General features: G+C 44.2%; 1 protein-coding gene and 1 long non-coding RNA gene across 5 annotated transcripts in view; one reads left to right on the forward strand and one right to left on the reverse strand.

The window, feature by feature from the left end:
• LOC121469833 (uncharacterized) overlaps positions 1 to 1915 on the reverse strand; it is a 36784-nt gene extending 34869 nt beyond the window's left edge. For both annotated transcript variants that reach the window (XR_012055459.1, XR_012055460.1), the window contains exon 1: positions 1775 to 1915. This is a non-coding gene — a long non-coding RNA (uncharacterized lncRNA). The remainder of the gene's footprint in view (positions 1 to 1774) is intronic.
• A 12-nt stretch (positions 1916 to 1927) lies between these two features.
• The window catches only part of ATRN (attractin), a 147898-nt gene continuing 126775 nt past the window's right edge, over positions 1928 to 23050 (forward strand). For 2 of the 3 annotated variants that reach the window (XR_012055457.1, XR_012055458.1), the window contains exon 1: positions 1928 to 2302. Coding sequence is in view for 1 of the 3 variants with exons in the window: in XM_002188251.7 (XP_002188287.4) it covers positions 1998 to 2302 (305 nt within the window). In the remaining 2 variants the exon portion in view is untranslated. The remainder of the gene's footprint in view (positions 2303 to 23050) is intronic. The other variant, XM_002188251.7, reaches the window with a different exon arrangement.

Below are 23050 nucleotides of genomic sequence, written 5' to 3' on the forward strand. Positions count from 1 at the left end.
AACGAACTGTTTAAATATGGTGAGCTGGATATTTCCACCCAGTCTGCTGCATGTCTTTGCATTGCTGCACCTAAACCCTGGTCACCCTTTTGGAGGGAAAAATGTGAATAGTATCTTTTACCCTTTTTTTTCTTTCAATAATAAATTCTCAGCTGTCGATATCTTGCCTCACTCAAAACAATTTGTGTAAGTCCAGACACAATCATATTGCCAGAGACAGACCAAAGGTAACAGTTAGCCAAGAACTCCAAACACTGTCAGGTTTCTCATGTCTTTTTTCATTTTGTTAAAATTTAAAGGTCTGAAATTGTCATCCTTCCTGCTGCAAAGGATATCCTTGCTGTGTGTCCAACACAGTTTTCTGTTTTGCCACAAATTCAGAAGAGAATTACTTTTAACTTCTTTATTCTTCCTTCCTCAGGCCTTAGCTGTTAAAAATTAAGGCCCAGAAATCCTTGGAGATCACTAGCTTGTTTTCCAGGGTAGGAGGGTATCCTGTTTTTCAGATTCTCTCTTTTTTTTTTTTCTTCTTATACAACTTTCTGATTTTATATCATAAAATCACAGAGTGGTTTGAGTTGGAAGGGATCTTAGATCTCATCTCATCCCACTCCTGTCATGTGGGCAGGGACACCTTCCACTGTCCCAGGCTGCTCCAAGCCCTATCCAGCCTGGCCTGGGACACTGCCAAGGATCCAGGGGCAGCCACAGCTCCTCTGGCACCCTGTGCCAGGGCCTCACACCCTCACACGTAACAATTTCTTTCCATTTTGCTTCCTAGGTTACTCAGAGCCCCATTCAGCCTCGTCTTGAACACTTCCTTTTCCCTCCCCTTCAGCCTGGAGGCCCACACTCACAGTGTGTGGGGTGGCTGAGGGGCGTTCCCGACGTAGGGGGGAACATCCCCACCTCTGAGGGGACCTTTTCGGGCTCACCTGGGGTACGGTGACACCCCGGGATGCTGGTGGGACAGACCCCAACCATCCCGTGTCCATCATCCATTGGAGCAGTGGGGCCCAGCACGGGGTTGTTCCAACCCAGGGCAGTGCCCGTGCCCTGTGTGGCACTGCTTGGGCACCTCAAGTGCTGGGGCAGCCCCGAGCCCCCAGTTCAGGACGGACACTAAGGGGCTGGAACGTGCCCAGGGAAAGGAACAGTGCTGAGGAAGGCTCTGGAGCACCAAGAGCAGCTGAGGGGGCTCAGCCTGGACCTTGTGGCTCTGCACAGCTCCTGCCAGGAGGGAACAGCCGGGGGGTCGGGCTCTGCTCCAGGGAACAGGGACAGGAGGAGAGGGAACGGCCTCAGGCTGGGCCTGGGGAGGTTCAGCTTGGACACCAGGAGGAATTTCTCCCTGGAAAGGTGGTCAGGCCTTGGAAGGGGCTGCCCAGGGAGGTGGTGCAGCCTCCATCATCCCTGAAGGTGTCCAAGGAATGCCTGGATGCGGCACTCGGTTTTCTGGGCTGTTTGACAAGCTGAGGGGGGTGTCACAGGTTGGACTGGGTGATCCTGGAGGGCTTTTCCCACCCCAGTGATTCTGATTCTGCTACTCCCATCCCATTACTCCTTTAACTGGGGCAGTGCTCATGTTGCATCTGTGCCAGCCGCTGCTTTCTCACCTGTAATATTTAACTAATGGGGAGCTGTAGAGGGGCTTCAGTTTTACAGCTCAGTTTTAAATCAACTCATTTCCTGGGAAATGCCATTTCATGGTTTGGGAACTGCCATGTGCTGCTTTAAACTCTGCTTGTTAAACTTGGTGAGATGAGAAACTCACCGGTAAGTGAAGAGCTCTGCAGCTGTAGCACCCGACCAAGAACTGCTTCCACTCTCTCTGCACCAGAGACTGCCATTAGTGGAACCGATCCTGTGACTGTGACTCCCCCATCTGACCCCTCCCCGCCGCCATGGCCGCGGCGTGACGTCACCGGCCCCGCCCTCCTGGTCCCCCCCCACTCGCGGCCACCGTAGCGGGACCGGCGGAGGCCCCGCCGCGGCCGATGGTCCGCGTTGTGCCGCCGCCCCCCGCCCGCCCCGCTCCCACCCGGCAGCGGCCGCAGATGGCGCGGCGGGCACCGGGCAGGCGGGGCGGGAGGTCACCGGCGCCTCCGCCGCCGCCGCTGCTGGCGCTGCTGCTGCTGTTGGTGCTGGGCCCCGCCGCCGCCGCCGGCGAGGAGGTGGCGGTGTCCAAGGAATGCGACAAGCCGTGCGCCAACGGCGGGCGGTGCCAGCCGGGCACCGGGCAGTGCGAGTGCCAGCCTGGCTGGGTGGGCGACCAGTGCCAGCACTGCGGGGGGCGCTTCAGGTGAGCTCCCGCGGGGCGGGGAGCCGGACGTGCCCTGCGGTGGGGCACGGGGCGCGGGGACGCGTGGGGCCGGGGCTGGTTCAGGAGTGAGGGGTTGGGTGTGGGGTACGGGGGTGAAAAGCTGGTTCAAGGGTGAGGGGCTGGTTTGAGTGAGGTGTTGGGTGTGGGGTACGGGGGTGAAAAGCTGGTTCAAGGGTGAGGGGCTGGTTTGCGAGGGGAGTTCGTTTGGACCGTGGGGATCGGGCTGGGTTGGGGTACGGAGGGGAGTGTGCTGCAGCCACGTCAGGGATGGGCATGAGGGACAGTGCAAGGGAGAGAGTAGAGGACACAGCAGTGGCTTGGTGGCCCGGGTCAGGTTGCCCAAAGGAGCGCTTGAGGGAAATAGGGAGGTGGGTACGAGAAGCAGGTTCGGGCACTCAAACGGGGTGGGAGGCTGAGCAGGGTCTAGGGGTGAGTGAGGGCAGTAGGGTCGGGGTGACATTAAAGGTGAGGGGCGGGACCAGGTGAGGTGAAAGGTGACCGGCAGATGGAAGTGACACTAAAGGTGAGTGGCAGGTCAAGGGAATGGTGAGGGGCACGCAGGTGATGGTAAAGGTGAGTGGCAGTCCAGGTGATGATAAAGGCGAGGGATAGGTGTAGGTGATGGTAAGGATGCAGGTGTTAGGGCAGGATAGGAGCGTGTTGAGGGGACAATAGGGGCTGGGTCTCTGGGCAGTGAGGGTGTGAGTGTGGGGCTGATTAAGGGGAATGTGGGTGAAAAGGGATGGGCAGTAGTCCTGCAAGGGGACAAAAGGGGTTTGGATGCAGAGGGAGAGGTGGGTGTGCGAGAACAGGCTTGAAGGGTAATGGCAGCATGGGTGTGATGGGGTGACAGTGTGGTAGGCTTGGTCTGGAGGTCCTTGGAGGAGGTGAGTGGTTGGGCTTCCTGCGGGAGCTCTCAGAGCAATGGAATATAGATGTTTAGTGCCACAGTTGGTAAATACAGGATGTTTGTTTTGCAGAGGCACATCTAAGGGGGCTGAATTTTTGGTGTTGGTTGGCTGGGGTTGCACATGCTTAACTGGTGATCAGTTGTGATTCTAAGGGGCTGTGTAGGAGCAGTGGTTGTAGGGCACTGGATCACTGGGGATCTGGGCGTGATGGATTGCACAGCCAGGAAAATGTTTGGTTTAAGTTTTGGTAGGTCCAGACAGAAAGTAAAGTTGGAGGGGAGTGGGTAGGGGGATATTTTTTGGCAGTAGGGTTACATTTGGGAACTGATAAATGGAAGTGTAAGGATGGTGGGTGAATGGGGATAGCTTTGTGCGTGGATGTGGCTGGAGCTGGAAGCTGATGGGAGCAGTGAGGAGCAGGTGGACAGAGGAGGACAGCGTGGGTGTGGGGCCAGTTCCTGGGCGGGGAGAAGGACTAATGTGTACATGGGACTAGATCACACTTAGAACAGGTTGGAGGAGAAGGATGTGCAAGTGGGTGTTAGGGCTGTGGGGAGACTCTAGAGGTGTTTGGAGGGGGTTAAGGAAGCTCCTCTTGTTGGCAGATCAGCAGGTGCTGGTTTTGGTTAAAGGTTCTTTCAGGAGAGGTATGTGCAGGGAAGAGAAGCAGTATTCTTATGGGAGTAGCTGGCATTTGGAAGGCTCATCTTCTGGAGCTGTAATTCTGCTGGCTCTTTGGGAGGGGCAGTGGTAGTAGCAGCTTGGTGGAAAAAAGCTCCTGGGCTTGTGGGGAGGCAAGACTGGGCAGTGGGAGGGGATCGGACAGGATAGAGGGTATTGGGAGGGTCCTTTTTTTGGAGGAGAAAAAGGCTCAAGGAGGGCTCTGGGCAGGGGGATGGAATCCCCTGGCTCTGCACTGGTCCAGGACATGTGCAAATGACTGTGTGTGGGAATGAGGAGTGTCTGCACAGGACAATGATTTTTGGGCTATATGCTGATAGAAAGTGCGTTTCTGCAGTGCTAGGGGCAGTTCTTTTAGTGCTGGGTTACTTGGCTGGGTTGTGTGCCTGAGGTGTATCCCACTGGATGAGAAAATGCGAATAGGCTGAACATGCTCCCTGGCTTCTGTATTATGGCAAGGATTTCTGTAAGATGGTTACTTGCCTTGGATTCGTCAGCTGTGGCAGTGAGAGAGCCAGTGTGTGTGTCTGCATGTCTGCATGCATTAGGTGAATTCCCTGGCAGGGCTGATTCCTGGAAAAGAAGGAAGTAAAGAAAGGCAGTGACTGCTTTATTGGGGAGCTACTGAAGGTACCAAGCACCCTTTGGTGATGTTCCTTATGGATGGGAGAGGAGGGTAACTGTCTATATAACCTGAAGGCATGAAAGAAAAATACTTTAATTTTTTTATTCATATTTATTGGCAGTCTGTAGATGAGTGTGTATTGTAAACAGTTTGAAAGGGGTTTTGTATGGAAACGATTCCAGGCTAGGCAAGCCCTGGAAGTCCAAACTGTGGTAGGCACATTCTTCTTTCTCTTAAGATTTTTTCATAGAGGAGTACAGAGGAAAGAAAGAGAAAACTATTTCTGCTCCTTGTTTTCCTATGTAGAATGTGCTTAGAAATTTGTTTACCTGGGGAGATTGCTTGATTGGATTCTGGTGAGGATTGTTTGAGCCTGATGGCCAATACAATCCACCTGTGGCTGGACTTGAGCGAGAAAGTCATGAGTTGTGAGGGAGTGAAATATAGTAGTTAGAAAAAGTAAGTATGTAGTTTTAGTATCTCCTTTAAATAATATATGAATGTATTATAGTATAGTTATAATAAATAATCATTCAGCCTTCTGAACTAGAGTCAGATATCAGCATTTCTTCCCACTGGGTTCGCCTACATTTACAATTCAAATGTAGCTTTTAAATGTCTTTTTTGCCACTGTCATGACAAGCATTTTCTTTTAGCTGGGAGAGTACTTAAAGGAATAGCCTCATACCTGTTACTTTCTTGGAGAAACTTAGGATATTTGTTATTTTAAGGGGACTGGATTTGAGAGGCTTCTTTTCTGAATGGTAATGCCAAGTGAAAAAAGAATTGGTGTATATTCACTGCTAATAGAACCTAAATTTTTTATCCTCTTGCCTGTTTTGATAAAACTTCTTTTTTCTTTCTCATATATAATTCTAGTCTAAAAGTTTGCCTGAAAAAATATAATAATTCTTTTCTTTATAGATGGTTTATTTGTCTGTTTATTAGTTTTATTAAGGAGTTCAAATTCCTAGTAATGTGTTTAAACTTGGAGCTCTGAGAAATGCAGAGAGGCGGTGTTCATAGTTTTGCAGTCATGTGTCTTCTTTCACATGCCTTGAGTTTGCTCTGTCTCCTGTCAGACTTGGCTCTGCAGGAGGTTTTTGTTTTGTTCACTGTTGTCAAGAGTTTGGCTTTAAAGGACCTAATGTGTTATTAGATGCTATAGGTACAAATGGGAAGTAGAAGAGCAGGTGAAAATTATTTTCTAACTGCAGTGTATTCTTTGTGCTTATCTGCTGGACTGAGAGATGTAATTAAATTTGGCATCTTATCTAGATGTATGTGATGACTGTATTTGTGGCCTTGACTGTTTTCATTTACATTGTAAAGATACACCTTGTGCTTCACTAACCTAATAATCTCTCACATCTTCTTGCATTCACGGTGGAGGATGAACATTGTAGCATTGAGCTGCAGTCTTCTAATATTCCATTTCCCTTTTTCCCTGGGAAAACTTTTTTTTAGACTGCAGTTAGATGTAGTAGTAACGCACCCCAGATCAGTGGTGCTTTTTACAGGTGGAAGGCTGATTTAGGAAGGACTTGAGGTGACTTTTTTTTAAAATGTGGAACCAGCCACTTTAGTTGTTCAAAGATAAACATCTTGGTGTTAACGGAAGTTGAACCAGAAAACACAGAATATGCCTGATGTGCTTGTGTCTTCTATTTCAGTACAAACTCCAGAGGGCTCTGGGCTGGCTGGAGGCTGCTGTGGGCTTCGAGCTGCCATGGTATGGGCAGGTGAGGAGCTGCTGCTGGGAGGGATGAGAAATTCCCTAGTCACAGAGCTGCAGCAGCACCCTGAGATTACATTTGGAGCAGTGGGAGCTTGGGAGCTCCAAACTTGAGAGTGAAATTGGCAGCATTGATTATTGTACAATCAAAAAGATGCTGCCTGCTTGGTTAACAGACTCTTCAAAGCACTGTCTGCAGCTCAGTGACACAGCCTCTCATCCTTCCTAAACTGAGTTGTCAAGCCAGCTGCCTAATTAGCAGATGGAATTAAAGGTGGAAAAGCCCTCTAAGATCATCGAGTCCAGCCGCCCCCAAGCACTGCCAAGACCACCACTAACCATATCCACATGCTTTTGAGCACTTCCAGGGATGGCAGCTCAGCCACTTTCCTGGGCAGTCTGTTCCAGTGTCTGACCAACCTTTCCCCAGTATACAGTCTCACCCCCCACCAGAAGTACAATTTGAGGCCATTTCCTCTTGGTCCTGTCTCTTGTTCCCTGGAGAGTAGAGCCTGACTCCCCCTTGGCTGCACCCTTCCATCAGAGAGCTTTAGGGAGTGAATGAGAATGTGCTCTTCTCATTCTATCCCTGAGTTTTTCCAGGCTGAGCCTTCCCAGCTACCCCAGCCACTCCTCACCAGACAAGGCAGGTAGAGCACAGAACAAGAAATGACCTCTGGTTCCCTTACATTTATTGTCCTGAGATTGTAAAGGGTTGGATTAACAAATTCAAGATAATGATTGACTTCCTGAAAAGTCAGTGTATGTGGATTGTGTGTATAGACTCACTGATGGGCAGTTGGATGTGTCATGGTAGCTGAAAATAATATTTTGACAGTATAATGAAATACCAAATGATTCCAGGAATATGGATTTTTTATGTAAAGGCACTAGTGCTCCTTTCATGGTAATACTCTTTTTGTGGTGGGAGATGGCAAATGCTAAGCAGGACTTAACCATACAACCTGACAGCTGGGGAGTAAAAAAACAGATTAGAGTGTATCCTTTAAACTCCCTTTTTAGTAATATAATGGGAGCAGTTATGTGTTGCTGATTCGATGTTATGAAGGACTTGGTGGTAATAGAGTGTGCTTGGCCAAAGAATATTACAGTGAAGGGGAACTTTATCTAGCTTTCTGTAAATCACTACCTGAGAGAGCTGTGAGCTGGAAAATAACTATCAGAATTCTCTTTGCTAAATAAATAGGAACTTTTGGTCAAAAGCTTAAATATAAACTGTTGTCTTTAAGAAGCTACCTGAGGCAGTTTGTAGGTTTTGGAAGGTCAGGAAGATGCTTAATAGATCCAAGGATGTTGGCAATTTGAGTAAAATCAGTTTGAGTGCTCAAATTAGATCATGGGGCTGCATTTGTGCCTGATCCCCATTCTGTTCCTCCCTATTCATTAAGATACTATTGTGCTTTAAAATAATTTTCTCTTCCATGCTACTTAATGAAAGGCTTGCTCAAACACTGTGCACTGGTAAAAAAGAATAAGCTATTCAAGTAGGAAATACTTAAGCATCATCAATTTTAATGAATACACTGAGAAAAAAAAATTATATGCTTTTATTTAGTTCTTGGAGGTACGTATGGATATCCTTATGCATGCATGTCTGTTGCGGTGCGTTTGTAACACCACACGTCTATATTTCTGTCTATCCATACATGTATATAATTTATAAATATTATCTATTTTGTGTCTTGGAGAAACCAGGTCTAGTGGAAGGTGAAGGAGGTTTTCAAGGTCCTTTCCCACCCAAACCTTTCCATGATTCTATTTAAATGATCTGTTCATTGAGAAATTCATGGGTAATATTTAATCTGAATTCTGTGTTGTTGCTCCTCTCGCTGTTTTATTGGACAATCTGATATTTTACTAGGGCTGTTTTAAGAACAAAATTTCACCTGTGAAATAATTCAGTATTTTTGAAATATCTGAGTTTTTCTGCAGTTTTTGCCATGCACTAAACGAGCAACATAAATATTTGACTTGCGGGAGGTTTTGTTAATGTTTGCAATAAGCTCGCTGCTTTTTTTTCAGTCTGCTTTATAGTAAGGAGGCAGTAGTGGAAAATTCAGAGTAGTCAGACAAAACAGCTCATGCTGGATCCTCCCTATCATCTCTACCTCACACACATCCAGTGCCTTGCCTGCTGGAGCTTTAGTTGTTGGAATTACTGAACGCTCCATGTGTAAGAGAGAGGAGTAAGTCCTGTCCTGTTCCTGTCTTCCTGCTGAGCACATCTTAGCATAAGACCTCCCGGAAGAGAGCAGATAAAGGATAGCATTCCTGTGCCTGCCAAATCCAGGAACATATCACTGACTTGGACTTACAAACGCCTCCTTATCGACAGTGGTCACCATTTGTCTTATTTCTCTGTTTCTGGGAATACCTGCCTGAGTCCTTTAGCAGTTGTCTGACATTGCTCTGGATTTTTCCAGTATTTCAGTCTCAGTTGTTCCTTTCATTTTGAATGCAGAATAATCACAGAATGGTTTGGGTTGGAAGGAGCCTTAAAGCTCTTCCCATTCTAACCCCCTGCCATGGGCAGGGACACCTTCCGCTAGACCAGGTTCCTCCAAACCCTGTCCAACCTGATCTTGAACACTTCCAGGAATGAGGCAGCCACACTCTCCCTTGGAAACTAATACAATAAACTCAAGTCCAACCAGGTGTTTGTTACCATCTTCATCAATTTACATTTAACATAAATAACTTACATTGAAATACCAAAAAATTACTGAGAATTAGCACTGTTTTCACAGAAAATAGTTGCTTTGTTTAATTAAAAAAACCAAACAACCAACTAGGACCATCAATCCTTTTATCCCATGTCCTGATAAATTGAAATACTATTTGCAATATATGTGATGGATCTGACTTTCCTGGCTTGTTCCTCTCAAGCTTTTGTGAGTGATCAAATTTCAAACCCTGAGCTTCCTGCACCTAACATTGTTTATGAAATCTATGCTGAAAATGCTATATTTAGGTAATGCTGCTGCTGACCAAGCTGTTGCCTTTTTGTATTAATTTAGGATACCCATGGATCCTCTTTTCTTGAATGGTTTCCTTGAAGAGTTTTATTCCAATTTGAAGTTCTAAGCATGGCACTTGGAATTACCTTCTTGACCAGATAGAGCTTTGCTTTTTTTTCCTGCACTTAAAATATTTCCTGCAAGTAGGAGCTTTTAAATCACATCTTCTAAAGCATAATGAAAAAACAGAATACAACAGGCCGAAGATGAAGTTAAGAATGATGTGATTTTGTAAGCAAAGTAGTTTTGGGGGAGGAGGGAGCTGCTCCAAGCTGGAATTCACTGTAAGAAGGATCACAGCAGGTTTATGCCAGTGCTTTGTTCTTGCACAGCCACATGCTCACATCTGCCTATTAAGTCACTGCAGCATTTTGGAAGCTGGGCTGGAATATTTGGTAATCAGTTTTACAGCAGTGAGAGAGATGATAATTTGCTTTTGTGCACAGTTTTGAATGAAATACTCATTTAGTCACCGAAACACTGGAGCAGTAACAATGTTTGCTTTTAGTTCCTGCTTTTGTTTCCTTGCTTTGTTTATGGCTGATCCTTGCAGAAGTTCTTTTAGATCTACTTGAGACTGTCACTTTTCCTTCTTTTGATTAAAATAAATATTTGTTCGACAGAGAGGCAGGTTGCTTGCCAGGCTTTTTGGTGGATGTGTGCTGCATACAGATGATTCCAGGCATGGTTTGGGCTTGAATGGGAAATGCTTGGGATATTCAGAACGTAAGGGCTTTGTCCTTATTGCAGAGTTGTGACATCATTAGGGTTGTTAAGAGCCCTTAATTGCACACAGAACAAGCTTTATGTAGCAATCTGATAACCTAAATTTGGGACATTGGCATAGTGGGGGATTTGGAGAATAATTGAAAGAAAATGGACTCTGTTTTGGGCTGATAATAAGTTTCCTAGTGCATCTTGCATGATGAAGAAGAATTTAAATGTTTTACTGGCAAACTGAGCAATATTCCTGCTAAAGAGGGGTAGCTGATCAGAACAGATTGTGAGAAGTACTTATTGGACACCCCAGGATCTGGAAAATATTCCTGATCCTGGTTGTGGCTTCACTTGCTAAAACAAATTTCCTGCAGTGTCACAAGATTCAGAATTTTCAGTTCCCTGAAAATGCAGTAGTGGAATTAAGCTGGTTTAGGGAAACCATGCTGACAGAGGTGGTCTGGGCATTCCAGCCAAGGGTTTTCCAGTGTGTAAACCACCTTTTATTCCTTGCTGTGCCTGCTGGGCTCACAGCTGTAGAAGTGAAAGCGCTGCAGTACACAAACTTAGCTTGGGTGTGCTCAGTGCATGTTGCAAAAATTTAAATAGGGGGTTGTTGCTTTGTGTAGGTACAGCGTGTTACACATCATCTTTGGGGTGAAAATTATCCTTAATGACCTTTACCGCGAGACAATGCTGCTCAGCTTTGTGCAGGATGTATAAACACAGTTGTGAAAATCCCAGATTTTCTATTCTTTGCCTTTTCCCTCATGATTTCAGAAACCTTCTTTTTTTTCTTTGCTAGCTTCTGTAAGCTGAAAGAAAAAAAATAAGGAAAGTTGCGCTAGGAAAACACCCTTTGGAAGACTTTCTTATTAGTGTTTGTATTTCTTGAAAATTTCATATTTATCTCCAAGGTGGTGCTTTTCTACTCAAAGAATAAGAAGCTTGGCACAGATGAATTAGCATTTTTTTGTAAACTGCTTTTATAAACTCAAATACAGAAAGTGAGACGTATTTTTTCATTCAGAAAATTTAGGCTGGGTTTAATATTTTTTCATGGCAAAGGGAAGGAATGTCTTCAATTACTTTGTGATTAAAAGCTGTTTAGTTTTCAGTCATTGCAATGAAAAAAAAAATATTCCTGCAGTGGGTTAATTGTGTATTGAGTGGGTTTAGGGTTTTTGTTTGTTTGGTTGGTTTTTGTTTGTTTTTTTTAGTTTTGTTTTTTCCCCTCCATTTCCTTGTGCTTGTGTGTCATTATCTCTTTCCTGGCACAGTTTGGTCATTTTCCACATGTTGGTGTCACTGCTCCCAGATATTTTGAATGTAATTGCACTATCTACAGAAAATCTGATTCAGGTTTACCCTGAGCACAGCTTTTAGATTTCATTGCTTGTTGTGATCAAGAACGTGTTTGAGTTCCTCTAAAATAAGCTTCTCAGGATGGTTTTGTGAAGGTTTTTTGCAGCAAGGTGCAGCATGTTTCCTGCCAGAGTTGTGCACCTGTCTGTTTAATGATGAATTTGCACAGTCAATCTCCCATTAATCCAGAGTGGAAAGTGTCACTTGAATTTTATAGTGATTTCAGAGCTTAGATCTCTTGTGTCTGCTCGCTACATTGATCTTGTGTGAAATCATCAAAGGTGATGCTGCAAAGATTTCCAGCCTTTACAAGACTTGAGTTTCAGAGTAGTGTAGAACTGAAGTGCTGACTGGGCAGGCCAGTGCTACAACAACAACAAAAAACCCCAAAACAACAAAAAACCCAAACAAACAAACAAAAAACCCCCAAAAAACCAAAACAAAACAGGGAAAACTCCAGTATTGTTTCCTATTAAGGATTTTAGTGCTGCTAGAAAAAAAGTGGATACTACTTTGGATACTGCTGTATCCAGATTGTGAGCATACATTGAAGTTGCTGGCTTGCTGGAAGCAAAGTATTGAATTCTAAATAATATAGTGCGAAATAATTAGTTTTGAGGTCACTGGTGATTTTAATTTTAATTTTTTTCAAGGGGAGATCAGGAACACGCACAATTGTTGGGCGAGTTGCTTTTAGTTTTGTTGAAAAAGTTGAAATTTATTGTTGTTCAAGATACACTCTGTTTGCATCTGCATTTATGTATAGTTACTGCCTCCTTGTTTGACAGTGTGTCAGTCACTTTAGTTAAGGGATTGATTTATTACATTGAAACACATAACAGGCACCTCTATAAATTTGGGTCAGTCAGTGTCTTTCTCACAAGCACATGTTGCAGTGACTCTTTAAAGTTACTGGTTTTCATTTTGGGAATAGTAATGGGTGTTTAAGTATGCCCTCATTCAACTTCTGGAGGATGAATCATTTTGAGGAGGTGTTGATGTGGTTCAAAGTCAAAACCAGGATTTGACTTCCCGCCTATGCACACTTATTCTGAAACATCCATACTAATATTACTGGAACTTTAAATTTTCTTGTGGATACTGCTAATAGTTTGTTAACTTGTTTTATCTGAATTTATGTGATGAACCCAAAGAAAACTCTGGAGCTGCTGAAAGCATATTAAACCAGTAATTTGTGGATCATTTTCAGCTTTTCTCAGTACTTGAGCTGATAAGAATTTCTGGGACAGCAGGCGAATGTCAGTACCAGCAGAATTCACTTATGTGAATGGTACAATAACAATTTCTATGCAAGTTTGATGTTTGAATATGAGAGAACGGGAATTTGGATTTCTGGTAGAAACAGGAATGTGTGGTCTGGCTGGAAAAGCTGAAATGGCTCTATAGCCTTTATCTTTACTGTTCCCTTGAGAATAGATGATCACAGACTTCAGGAATCAATACAGTTCATCATCTAATTCCCTTGGTTCAGTTTCCGTTTAAATTAATTAGGACAAATTATTTATATGGTCTAAAGATGTTCTGATGATAACTCTATTTACATGGGAATTTGGAGGTTTGGAAGCATATTTTAATGACAGTTTGGCATGGCAACTGGTATTCAATTGTCTATTCCGAGAATAATACTGCCCTGCAGAAGAAATATGGTTAATGTTACTATAAATATGCCTAAATCATCTTCACTGAGGCTGATGAAAAAGGATATTGTGTATTAAAAGTGATGGAGTTTAAGTGTGATCTTAATTTCTCTATTCAGCACTTACGGGAATTTGTCATGTGATATGGAAAGACAGGAAATTACAATGTGGAAATTGTGTTATCAGATCAAAGCTGGTTGAGGCATCAGAGTGGCTTCTGTGCCTGAACTCTGCTTACTTGCAGTGCAGGATGTGTGTGCATTAGTCAGGACGTGGTGCTGGAGGAGGCATCCTTTGCTGTATTGCCACTGTCTAAATCCCACTGATTCTCCAGTATTGTAAGGCACGTAGGATTGAAGCATGAGTGCAGACATGAAGGTATGGTGGCTCACGCTGTGTAGGTGTAGACCTGGGCTGCTTAAGCAGTGCCCTGTGGTAAGACAGGTTCTACATGAGTTTCACCAGTGCCAGTGAGATTGGCTGGGCTGCAGGTTCTCCCAGGGAACATGGAGGGTGCACTTTCCCTTTTTCTTGTTAGGTTGATGTAACTTCATATGTCTGTTCTACACTTTGCCAAGGGCAGAGGCACCTTCCACTATACCAGGTTGTTCCAAGCCCCATCCAACCTGGCCTTGGACGCTTCCAGGGATAGGGCAGCCACAGCTGCTCTGGGCGCCCTGTGGCAGGGCCTTACACCCTCCCAGGGAAGAATTTATCCCCAATATCCCATCTAACCCTGCCTGCAGTCAGTGGGTCAGCATTCCCCCTTGTACTGTCATTCTATGTCCTTGTCCAAAGTCTCTCTCCAGCACTCTTGAAGCTGTATTAGGTACTGCAAGATGCAGGAATTTCTTCCTGGAGCTTTCTCCAGGCTGAACAAACCCCAGCTCTCTCAGCCTCTATCCATAGGGTTCTTTGCTTTTTACCTGTGGATTTGAAGAAGAAATTCAGTAGGAGACAACCATGTGTCTGTGTCTATTGATTTTTGTTTGCACTTGAATTTTTCATACATTTCGTATTGATTTAAAGCTATAAATTTGCAGAAGTCTGAGCCCTTCATGGCTAGGCTTTGTGGGGCTTTCTGGGCATCAAGGCTGTCTTGTGTTTCTGTGGTAAGTTCAATAAATCTATTTTTGTCATTCACTGAAGGAAATCTTTCTGTTCAGGTTTAGGGAGATTAACAGGATTCTACAGGCATTACTGAAATTAATATTTCCTTAGTGTCTTGTATGTAACACACTGAAAATATGAAAGTACGTGGATGGAGGCTGCTACCCATAGATGCTGGAGGAGATAAACCACTATGGATGATCTCTGTAGTAACTGTCATATCTGACAGTTGAACCTTGAAAGAAGAAAAAGCACCCATTTTGAGGTCAGAAAGCACTGTGGAAAGTTTTAAAATTCTCCTAAATTAAACATGTGATAAGAGCAGTTAAAAGATGCCATGCCTGATGGCCATAGTGAGTGTTGGAAGTCCTTTGACAGGCTGGGCTGTTGATCTCCTGAAGATTAATGGCAGGTCAGGACTGTGACTTGGCACAAGATGCTTTCCCTTTAATCTCCAATTAAATTAAAAAAGTGCCGGATAGCTATAATTTTCATGGGGTAAAATATATACACACACATATTTTTCCCTTTCTCATGACTGACTTGCATTTCAGCAGAGGTTCTTCTCTAATGACTTTGAGTCCTTTTATAAGCTTTTTTTATAAGTTGTGCATGTTCATTATTAGGTCTTTAAAAACAAACTCTGGAAAAGTTTGGCCCTGGTGAGTTGTGTATCACTGTAATTTCTGCAAGGAGTGAAAATAGTAGGAATAGTAAGTTTTGAAATTTTCTTTTTGGGTTTTCTTTTGGCAGCTACTTCTGTACATAGTATGTGTAAAACGTATGTAATGTAGGTAAAGCTCTACGATTTCTGAGATGTGGAGTCAAAGTAATTATTGTACATGTTACTTATATTTCTTAATATATGGTATTCTATTTATTTAAGTAATGGAGCGAAGGAGAAAAGAGAACAGGTCATCAGAGTAAAATAGTTGTACAAAGTAGTTTTGATATATGTAATATGAAGTATATCATGTATCATCTCATCCTGATCTTGGTAGCGAAGGTCCTACTGATTATACAGTAAAATATCTTTAAACATTGCTGGCGCTGAATACTGTTTGAGATATACCCAGACACACAGAGTAAACTGAACCCAAACTTTTCCGGTGTGGGATTTTGAAATTAAGCCCTGCTTAGGATCTAAAAATGTAAATAAAATGTTGTTATGAGCTGCCTTTTGAGGAACCCTATCCATAGACTGCACAGGACGTGTTTGTTCTATATGGGCACTGAACTGAAGGTAGATGGTGGCAATATGCCACCTGCAGTCTTTTTCCAGGGCATCTCCAGAAATATTCCTGCAGGAGAGAAGGGGAGACTGAGGTCAGAGCTCCCTGTGAACTGCAGTTCCTCCTGAGGGGCAGCTCTGGTCTCTGTTCTCTGTGACCAGTGACAGGACCCGAGCCAATGGCTGGAGCTGTGTTAGGGCAGGTTTAGGTGGAGATCAGGGAAAGGCTCTTCCCCCAGAGGGTGGTCAGACACTGCCCAGGGAATGGTCCCAGGGCTGCAAGATCTCCAGGAACATTTGGGCAATGCGCTCAGGCACAGGGTGGGATTGTTGGGGTGTCCTGTGCAGAGACAGGAGTTGGACTCAGTGATCCTTGTCAGTCCCTGCTAACTCAGGATATTGTGTGATTCCATGTGGAAATAAAACCAAACCCAGTACAGCTGTTTTTCTTGCTGTCCTTACTTACCGGTGATACCTGTAGCAAACTAGTGGCAGCAAACTGCAACAGGATTGAAAATGGGGGAGGGAAATTACTGTGCATCACTTGGTCTGGTTTGGGGGTTTTCTTGGGTTTTTTTTTTTTCCAAAGTCATGGTTTGTACCTTGAGTTGTTTTCTGTGTGTTTTTGTTGAAGTTTCAGTTCAGAAGGGTTATAGCACACTTCCCTCTCCAAGTGCATTAATACAGGATAGAATTACAGGACTGATTTATGAAGTGGATAACAGCTGTCATGCCAAATTGATTGGCACAAGGAGGAGCTTTCCAGCCCCTGCAGACAGGCTGGTGCTATCAGACTGATGCCATCAGAGTCTTACCTGCCAATCTCACCGTGCTTTTAGAGAGCTGTTTCCGCACCAAGCTTTTGGAGAATGGCCAGTCCTTTCCCAAGCTGGCTGTTAAGCTGCAGAGCCCATCCCGAGCACTGGAGGTGAGACCGTGGGTCACGTGTTTACGTGTGGTGTTACTTAGAGGCATGGAGGGAGTTTGTAGGACTCCTAGTCATAACATTTGCTTTGTGTTGCTTCTAAAATAGTCCATGTTGTACTTTGTCCTGATTATTTGTATACTGATGGCACTCACGTTCACTGGTTCAAATGAGATTTTCTGCCTTTTTCATTGCTACTCTTTTAATCTTAATATTTGATTAGATTTTCAGAAGTTTTATTGTATCTTTTATATCCTTAATTCACATTTAAAACCTTTTCTTCATCTAATTATAATTTAATTTTGCCCTTGAGCACATGTATGGATAATCTTTTAAGAGCAGTTTTAAAACTAGGGTGAAGCAAGTGAAGAGCTAATCATAGAAAATAACATTAGTTGAGTCTTTGATTTGTGCAGTAGTGATTAACAAAATGGAGGGAAAGATAATCTGCTATCTTTAGACCTATCAGTCTGACCTTGAGATCAAAATTTAAGAATGTGTTAAAGGAAAGAATGATAGTACACAGACAAAAATTGCTAGGTAGGTTTTCCATTTGTAAGTGAAACTGTTTAAAATACAATATATATGTATGTTGGATGTTTCCTAAGCATCGTTTAGGATGAAGGCACCTGTAAGAGATAAATAACTGCAATATGGGCTTTGGAAGCTTCTTTGATTCAATGGCACCACCCAGAGCAGGACTGCACTGCATGACCTATGTATGAAGAACTTTTCACCTGTGTGTGGTAGTCAGGAAATCTGGAGAGTTTTATCTTTCATTCTGCCATTTCTATTGACATAGAACTAATCAGGCTCCTTCTCCTATTGCAGGTATGGAAGGGGAGCAATTGGTGAGGTGTTGGACAGGAGGATAAGTGTTAACAGAGGGGCCAAGGGAGGGGATTCTGCCCCACTGAGGTGAGACTTGACCTGCAGAGCTGCCTCCAGCTCTGGGCCCCCAGCACAGGAAAGACCTGGAGCTTTTGGAGCGAGTCCAGAGGAGGCTCAGAGGGATGGAGCAGCTCTGCTATGAGGAAAGGCTGAGAGAATTGGGATTATTGAGTCTGGAGAAGACTAGGCTCTAGGATGAACTAATTGTGGCCTTCTAGTAACTGGAAGGAGCTGACAAGAAATGTAAAGAGACTTTGGACAAGGATTTGGCGAGACAGAATGAGGGGGAGTGGCTTCAAACAGTGACAGTGTTGATTTAGATTAGATGTAAGGAAGAAACGTTTTATGAGGAAGGTGGTGGGGTAGCAGAGGTTGCCCAGAGAAGCTGTGGCTACTCCATCTCTGGAGGTGTCCAGGATCATGTTGGATAGAGCCCATGGTGGGGGTTTGTAATTGCATGGGCTTTAAGCTCCCTTCCAACCCAAATAATTTAATGGTTCTATTGTGAGGCAAAGATGTAGCTAGCACCTGACTCAGCTGCCATATTTATATAATAAATTTTTTTTTACTTTGATGACTTTGTTCTCTTTCAACTTTATTGGTGAGTGAGTGTTTCTCACAATTTGGGGAATTGTCTGGGAGACTTGACCTCTGACTCTCCTGAGTATGACAGTAGGAATAGGGGAAGGCACACCCTGCTGATTCTAGCAGCCCCTGACATGGAGTATCTTCTTACGAAATGTTGTTTGGATTACTTTATCTTAGAAGGGAGGAAAGGCTGCCAGTTCCTGAAACAAATGTCCTGTATCTGAAAAATTATTTGCAGGCGATAATACTCTCTTTTGCAGATCTTAGAAGAAAGGGGTTGTTGCCCCACACATCAGTCCTGGACATTTACATACATCAGGTAAAACTGGGAGATTGGATGTTGGTAAAATCTCGGAAACTTGACACTGACATGGGAAGGTCCCTTTCCAATACCCTTGACAATTGAGACAGTAGTGCACTCTGTAGAGAGAGGGTGGCGCATGCAACCTGAATTAAAAGACCAGTGGAGTCACCTCCCAGGGACTGGACTGTGATACAGAGAAGTAACCCTCTAAAACTAACTCTTAAAAGATTATCTGTCCCAAAAATGAATAATTTAAATTTTACTGCCTGGATTATAATTTTAGTCCTAGTAAACCCTATTTTAGCTGGCTGTTGCATTAAATGTCAAAGGACCTGGAAAGTTGCTGGAAAAAATTAATGGGTTTTCACCCATCATCTCTGGCTCAATGTGGCATGTTGTTCTGATAAACTTAAAAAATCTCAGGAAAGGATCCCTGGTGGAACACAAACCTACTAGATTGTCCAAAATTTAGGAACATTGGCTCAAACATCAGAAAGCTTGCCTATGTGCCAGTACAGACATGGAACACTGTGGGATTCTCAGTGGTTGGATAACCTATTTGGGAAAACCTGATGGAGAAAGATGGGCTTCTTTCTATTATGTGCCTTTGCTGGATTATTGCTTATACCTTATCTTATTCCCTGTTTTATCAGGTTAATTGCTAGTGTAGTAGAAGAAATGCAGGTGATCAGAATGCCAGTGAACCCAAACCTCGCAGCTGCTAGTCAAAGAATAGGAGCCCAGAAGATCGTGGTCCTAAGGAGGGGAGATCAGAAAAGAGCAAAACCAGAAGATGACCTACATCTTACTTTACAGAACCTAGAGCAAAGCTATGCACCTCAGGAGGAGACGAAGACCTAAAACTTTGGAATAAGCCTAGCTCAGCACAAACATGCATTTGCAAAATAACAGGTCTGGAGTGTAACTGTTACATTTGAATAGAACCATTTTGCAAACACGGCCCAGCCCACACTGGCCAGACAGATCACCAAACCAAGGGCCTCAGCAAAAAGGTGGTAAATAAAAAGCGGGTGGATTGTGAGGGGTAAAATAATGTTTTGCTTCAGCCATAAGAATGTATACTTGGTGTCACGTAGGCAGAGATGTAGCTAGCAGGAGGCTAGGCCTGAGGAGGGAGTGTGGCAGGGAGGAAAAGGGGAGTTAACTGATGTTTGTGCCAGGGGAGAGAAAGGGGAGAGTGGAGGAGCTGTTGGTTTGAGTGCAGTAGGGCCAGGAAGAATGTACATTCCTGGGTATCCACGCTGTGGGAGAGGGGACAGGGACACCCCTGGCTAGGGTAGGGCATAAAGGTTTGTACATTTCAGGGGGAGGTGTGCCTCCTCGGTGAGAGGCACCTGTCACAGCTGCCGTGTTTATATTAATAAATAGTTTTGCTTTGATGACTTTGCTCTCTTTCAGCTTTATAGGTGAATGAGTGTTTCTCACACTGTTTAAGAAAGGGAGAGGGTAGGAAATTGGAACTGAAACCTGATGTAGTATTTTTATTCATGACCTGGGTAAAGTGAAGAGATGAGCATTTCTTACATCACTGATGATGTCACTGTGCAGCCTGGGTGCAGAGATCACACCATCATCTGGGCAGAGCAGGGGGAACAGACTGACAGAACGGGGCTGAGGTGGAATCCCACTCACGGGGATTTACAGAAAAAGCCTGTTAAGATGGAGTTACATAAAAAAAAAAGACCCAGAAACAGTAATTGGTTCTTTGAATGGTTGTTACTTGTCAGCATGATGCATTTGGGAAGACAAAGGAAAAAGGCAGAGAAGAGAAGGAGGAAAAGTGGTAAGTGTGGTTTGAAGCGCTTGTAGGAGTATCTCCAGGGTAGTATCATCAGTCTCTGATCAATTGGTTTCTTTTTAATCATGTATCTGCAAAGAGGATTTTTCTGGTTTTGTTTTTAAGGGCTCTGGCTGTCATTTCTCTTTAAGTTTTTATGTCTGTTGATCAGCAAATGCTCTTGGCCTGCAGCTGTTTCTTACCAGTGTAAGAACTGGTGGTGTTTATTCCACAGTGCTTCATGCGTGCTAAACTGAAATTACTGTTTCAATTACTGAAGGTAATTTTTAAATGGAACAAGTCCTCATGTTTAATCCAGAGACGTTGATGATTCACTCCAGCACCAGTCATTCCACAATCCTTTGCATCTTTCCCTCTACAGCCCAGTGACATCTACTCAGATTAGAAACTGGAAGTCAGTAACTGTAGAACATTTTGTCATGCTATCATCCCTTTAAAAACCTATGAAGTTGTTTTAGAAATATTTTTTATTGATATTTTTGTTACACATTGCTCTCCCGGGAGCAGGTGGATACTTTATTTCTTAATTGACACCCTGTCAGGTTTTTCTCAAATATAAAAAATACTTTTATATTAAAATTTAACTGGACATATAAAGGTTTGTCACACTCTTAATATAGAACAGCAGCCTCAAATGGAATAAATTAGAGCAAAACAATGTGTCTATGTTATCACATTTCATGGAGAGCTGCTGACAGCAGAGCAGGCTGGTGGGGGGGGGGGGTGGTCTCCCCCTCTGCTTTCTGTCTGGAGCTGAAGTTCACCCCAAACCCACTGGTTGAGGAATCCTGACAATCGTGACTCTCTGGGAGCTTCACAAGGCTTCTCAGGTGTTCTTCTATATATAAAAGTAACTTGCAGGAAGTAATATTTTTTCCATTGCTTACAATGTTGTGATGTTTGTTTTTTGTTTGGTGTGTTTTGTTGTAGGTTTTTTTTTTTTTTTGAAGGTTTTATGTTTCCAGCTTTCTGCTGTGAATTCTGTTCTCCCAGCTTTAATGCCTTGTGTGATGTGTAGTCACTGTTTGTGTGATGAAGTTTGTGCTTAGAGGATTGAAACACTAAATTCAACCATTGTATCTTTCAATTATTGCAAAAATTCAGCTAAAACCTCATGTAGAACATTGTATTTTTGGTGTGGAATGGTGGAACCTGTGCAGAAGTGATGTTGAAGTTTTTATGTGAGATGTCTGTAAGGCATGTTTGCAAATTACTCTTTTTTCCTCCCCTATATTTATTTACATAAATGACTTTTGATTTGTTTTTGGGGTTAAAAAGTGGTTGTTTTTAATGCAGTGCTGAAGTGATACTGTTAGTAACATTGCAAAAATTTTGCATTAACATTTAATTTTTATGTAATGCTTCACTACACTGAGTCTTTCATGAAATCCTCCTCTTGCCAGTGCCTCTGTGTTAGGGAGTTGTGGGAATGTGACTGGGATAGGCAGGATGCAAAGTGCTCTGCAGCAAATTAGTGGCTGGGTGAGGTTGTTCATCTGGCAGAGCAGCCTGTGCTTATTGACAAGTCACAGCACTGCTCATGTAGAAATAATTTTGTCTCTAGAGAAAAGAGGATGGAGAGCCCTGGGAAAATGTCTGCTCTTGGGTTCAGTGTGGGGCAGTGAGGATCACAGGCAAGACACAGCTTGGACCATACTCCTAAGGAATGCAGCAGCCATGGCTTTTGTCCATGAGGGAACTACTTATTGATCATTATGGAACCAACATTCACCCCGTGAAATCCTGTGTCTCGCTGAGATAGCAAATATGTCATGCACATAGTAACTAAAATTATTTGAGTTCCAAAGCAGCAGCAAATTTAGTACAAACTGTGCAGGACTCCTGTTTCCCTTTGATATTTAAGGGGTTGGTGTGAAAGGTCCTGTGGGTGAGTTTAATAATTGTCTTTGCCTGTAAAGCCCTGATGGCTTTCAAGGGTTTTCTGTGTTTGCTGTCTGTGAAACACTTTTGGATTCAGCTTTAAAGCTGTTGCCCACACATAGAAAATAGTAGCTTTAGTTAAACATTGAAATTAATGGTCCAAATCCTAAAAATGAGCATTCAATATTTATCAATTCTTGCCTTCTCTGTCTCTGAAATACCAGACAGTTATTTAGCAAGAGGGAGAAACAAAAAAAAAAAAAAAAAAAAGAAAACAAAAACAAACACAAACAAACAAAAAAACCCCCCAAAATAATGTAATTTGTGATGGAGTTGATGGCAAAAGTCAAAATGCTGCTTGTCCTCCTTGCTTTGGAGGGTTCGGGTCAAGGTTAGCTGAGCTGATACCAACAGGCCTAGTCCTATTTAATATTTTATTGATGGTCTGGATGAGGGGATTGAGTGCAGCCTTAGCATGTTTGCAGATGACATGGAATTCAGTGGAAGTGTCAGTCTGCTGGAGGGCAGGAAGTTCTGCAGAGGCATCAGGGCAGCTGGACTGATGGGCTGAGAGCACCGAGCTGAGGGTCAGTAAGGCAAGGTGCTGAGTCCTGCTCTTGAGTGCAGCAAACTCACAGAGCATTCCAGGTGGCAGGGGGGCTGGCAAAGGCCCTGGGGGTGCTGTGAGAGCGGCTGGACATGAGCCCAGATGTGCACAGGTGGACAGGGGACCAATGGCCCCTGGGCTGTGGCAGCAGGGCCAGGGCAGTGCCCGTCCCTTTACTGGCACTGCTGGGGCACCTCCAGTGCTGGGGCATCTCTGGAGAGCCCTGGAGGGGCTGGAGCCTGGCCAGGGCAGGGAATGGAGCTGGGAAGGGGCTGGAGAGTTCCCGAGGGAGCTGAGGGGGCTCAGCCTGGAGCAAAGGAGGCTCAGGGGGGACCTTGTGGCTCTGCACAGCTCCTGCCAGGAGGGGACAGCCGGGGGGGTTGGGCTCTGCTCCAGGGAACAGGGACAGGAGGAGAGGGAATGGCCTCAGGCTGGGCCTGGGGAGGTTCAGCTTGGACACCAGGAGGAATTTCTCCCTGGAAAGGTGGTCAGGCCTTGGAAGGGGCTGCCCGGGGAGGTGGTGCAGCCTCCATCATCCCTGAAGGTGTCCAAGGAATGCCTGGATGTGGCACTCGGTGCTCTGGGCTGTTTGACAAGCTGAGGGGGGTGTCACAGGTTGGACTGGGTGATCCTGGAGGGCT

This window comes from Taeniopygia guttata, chromosome 4 (assembly GCF_048771995.1).
Source record: "Taeniopygia guttata chromosome 4, bTaeGut7.mat, whole genome shotgun sequence".
Classification (NCBI taxonomy): domain Eukaryota; kingdom Metazoa; phylum Chordata; class Aves; order Passeriformes; family Estrildidae; genus Taeniopygia; species Taeniopygia guttata.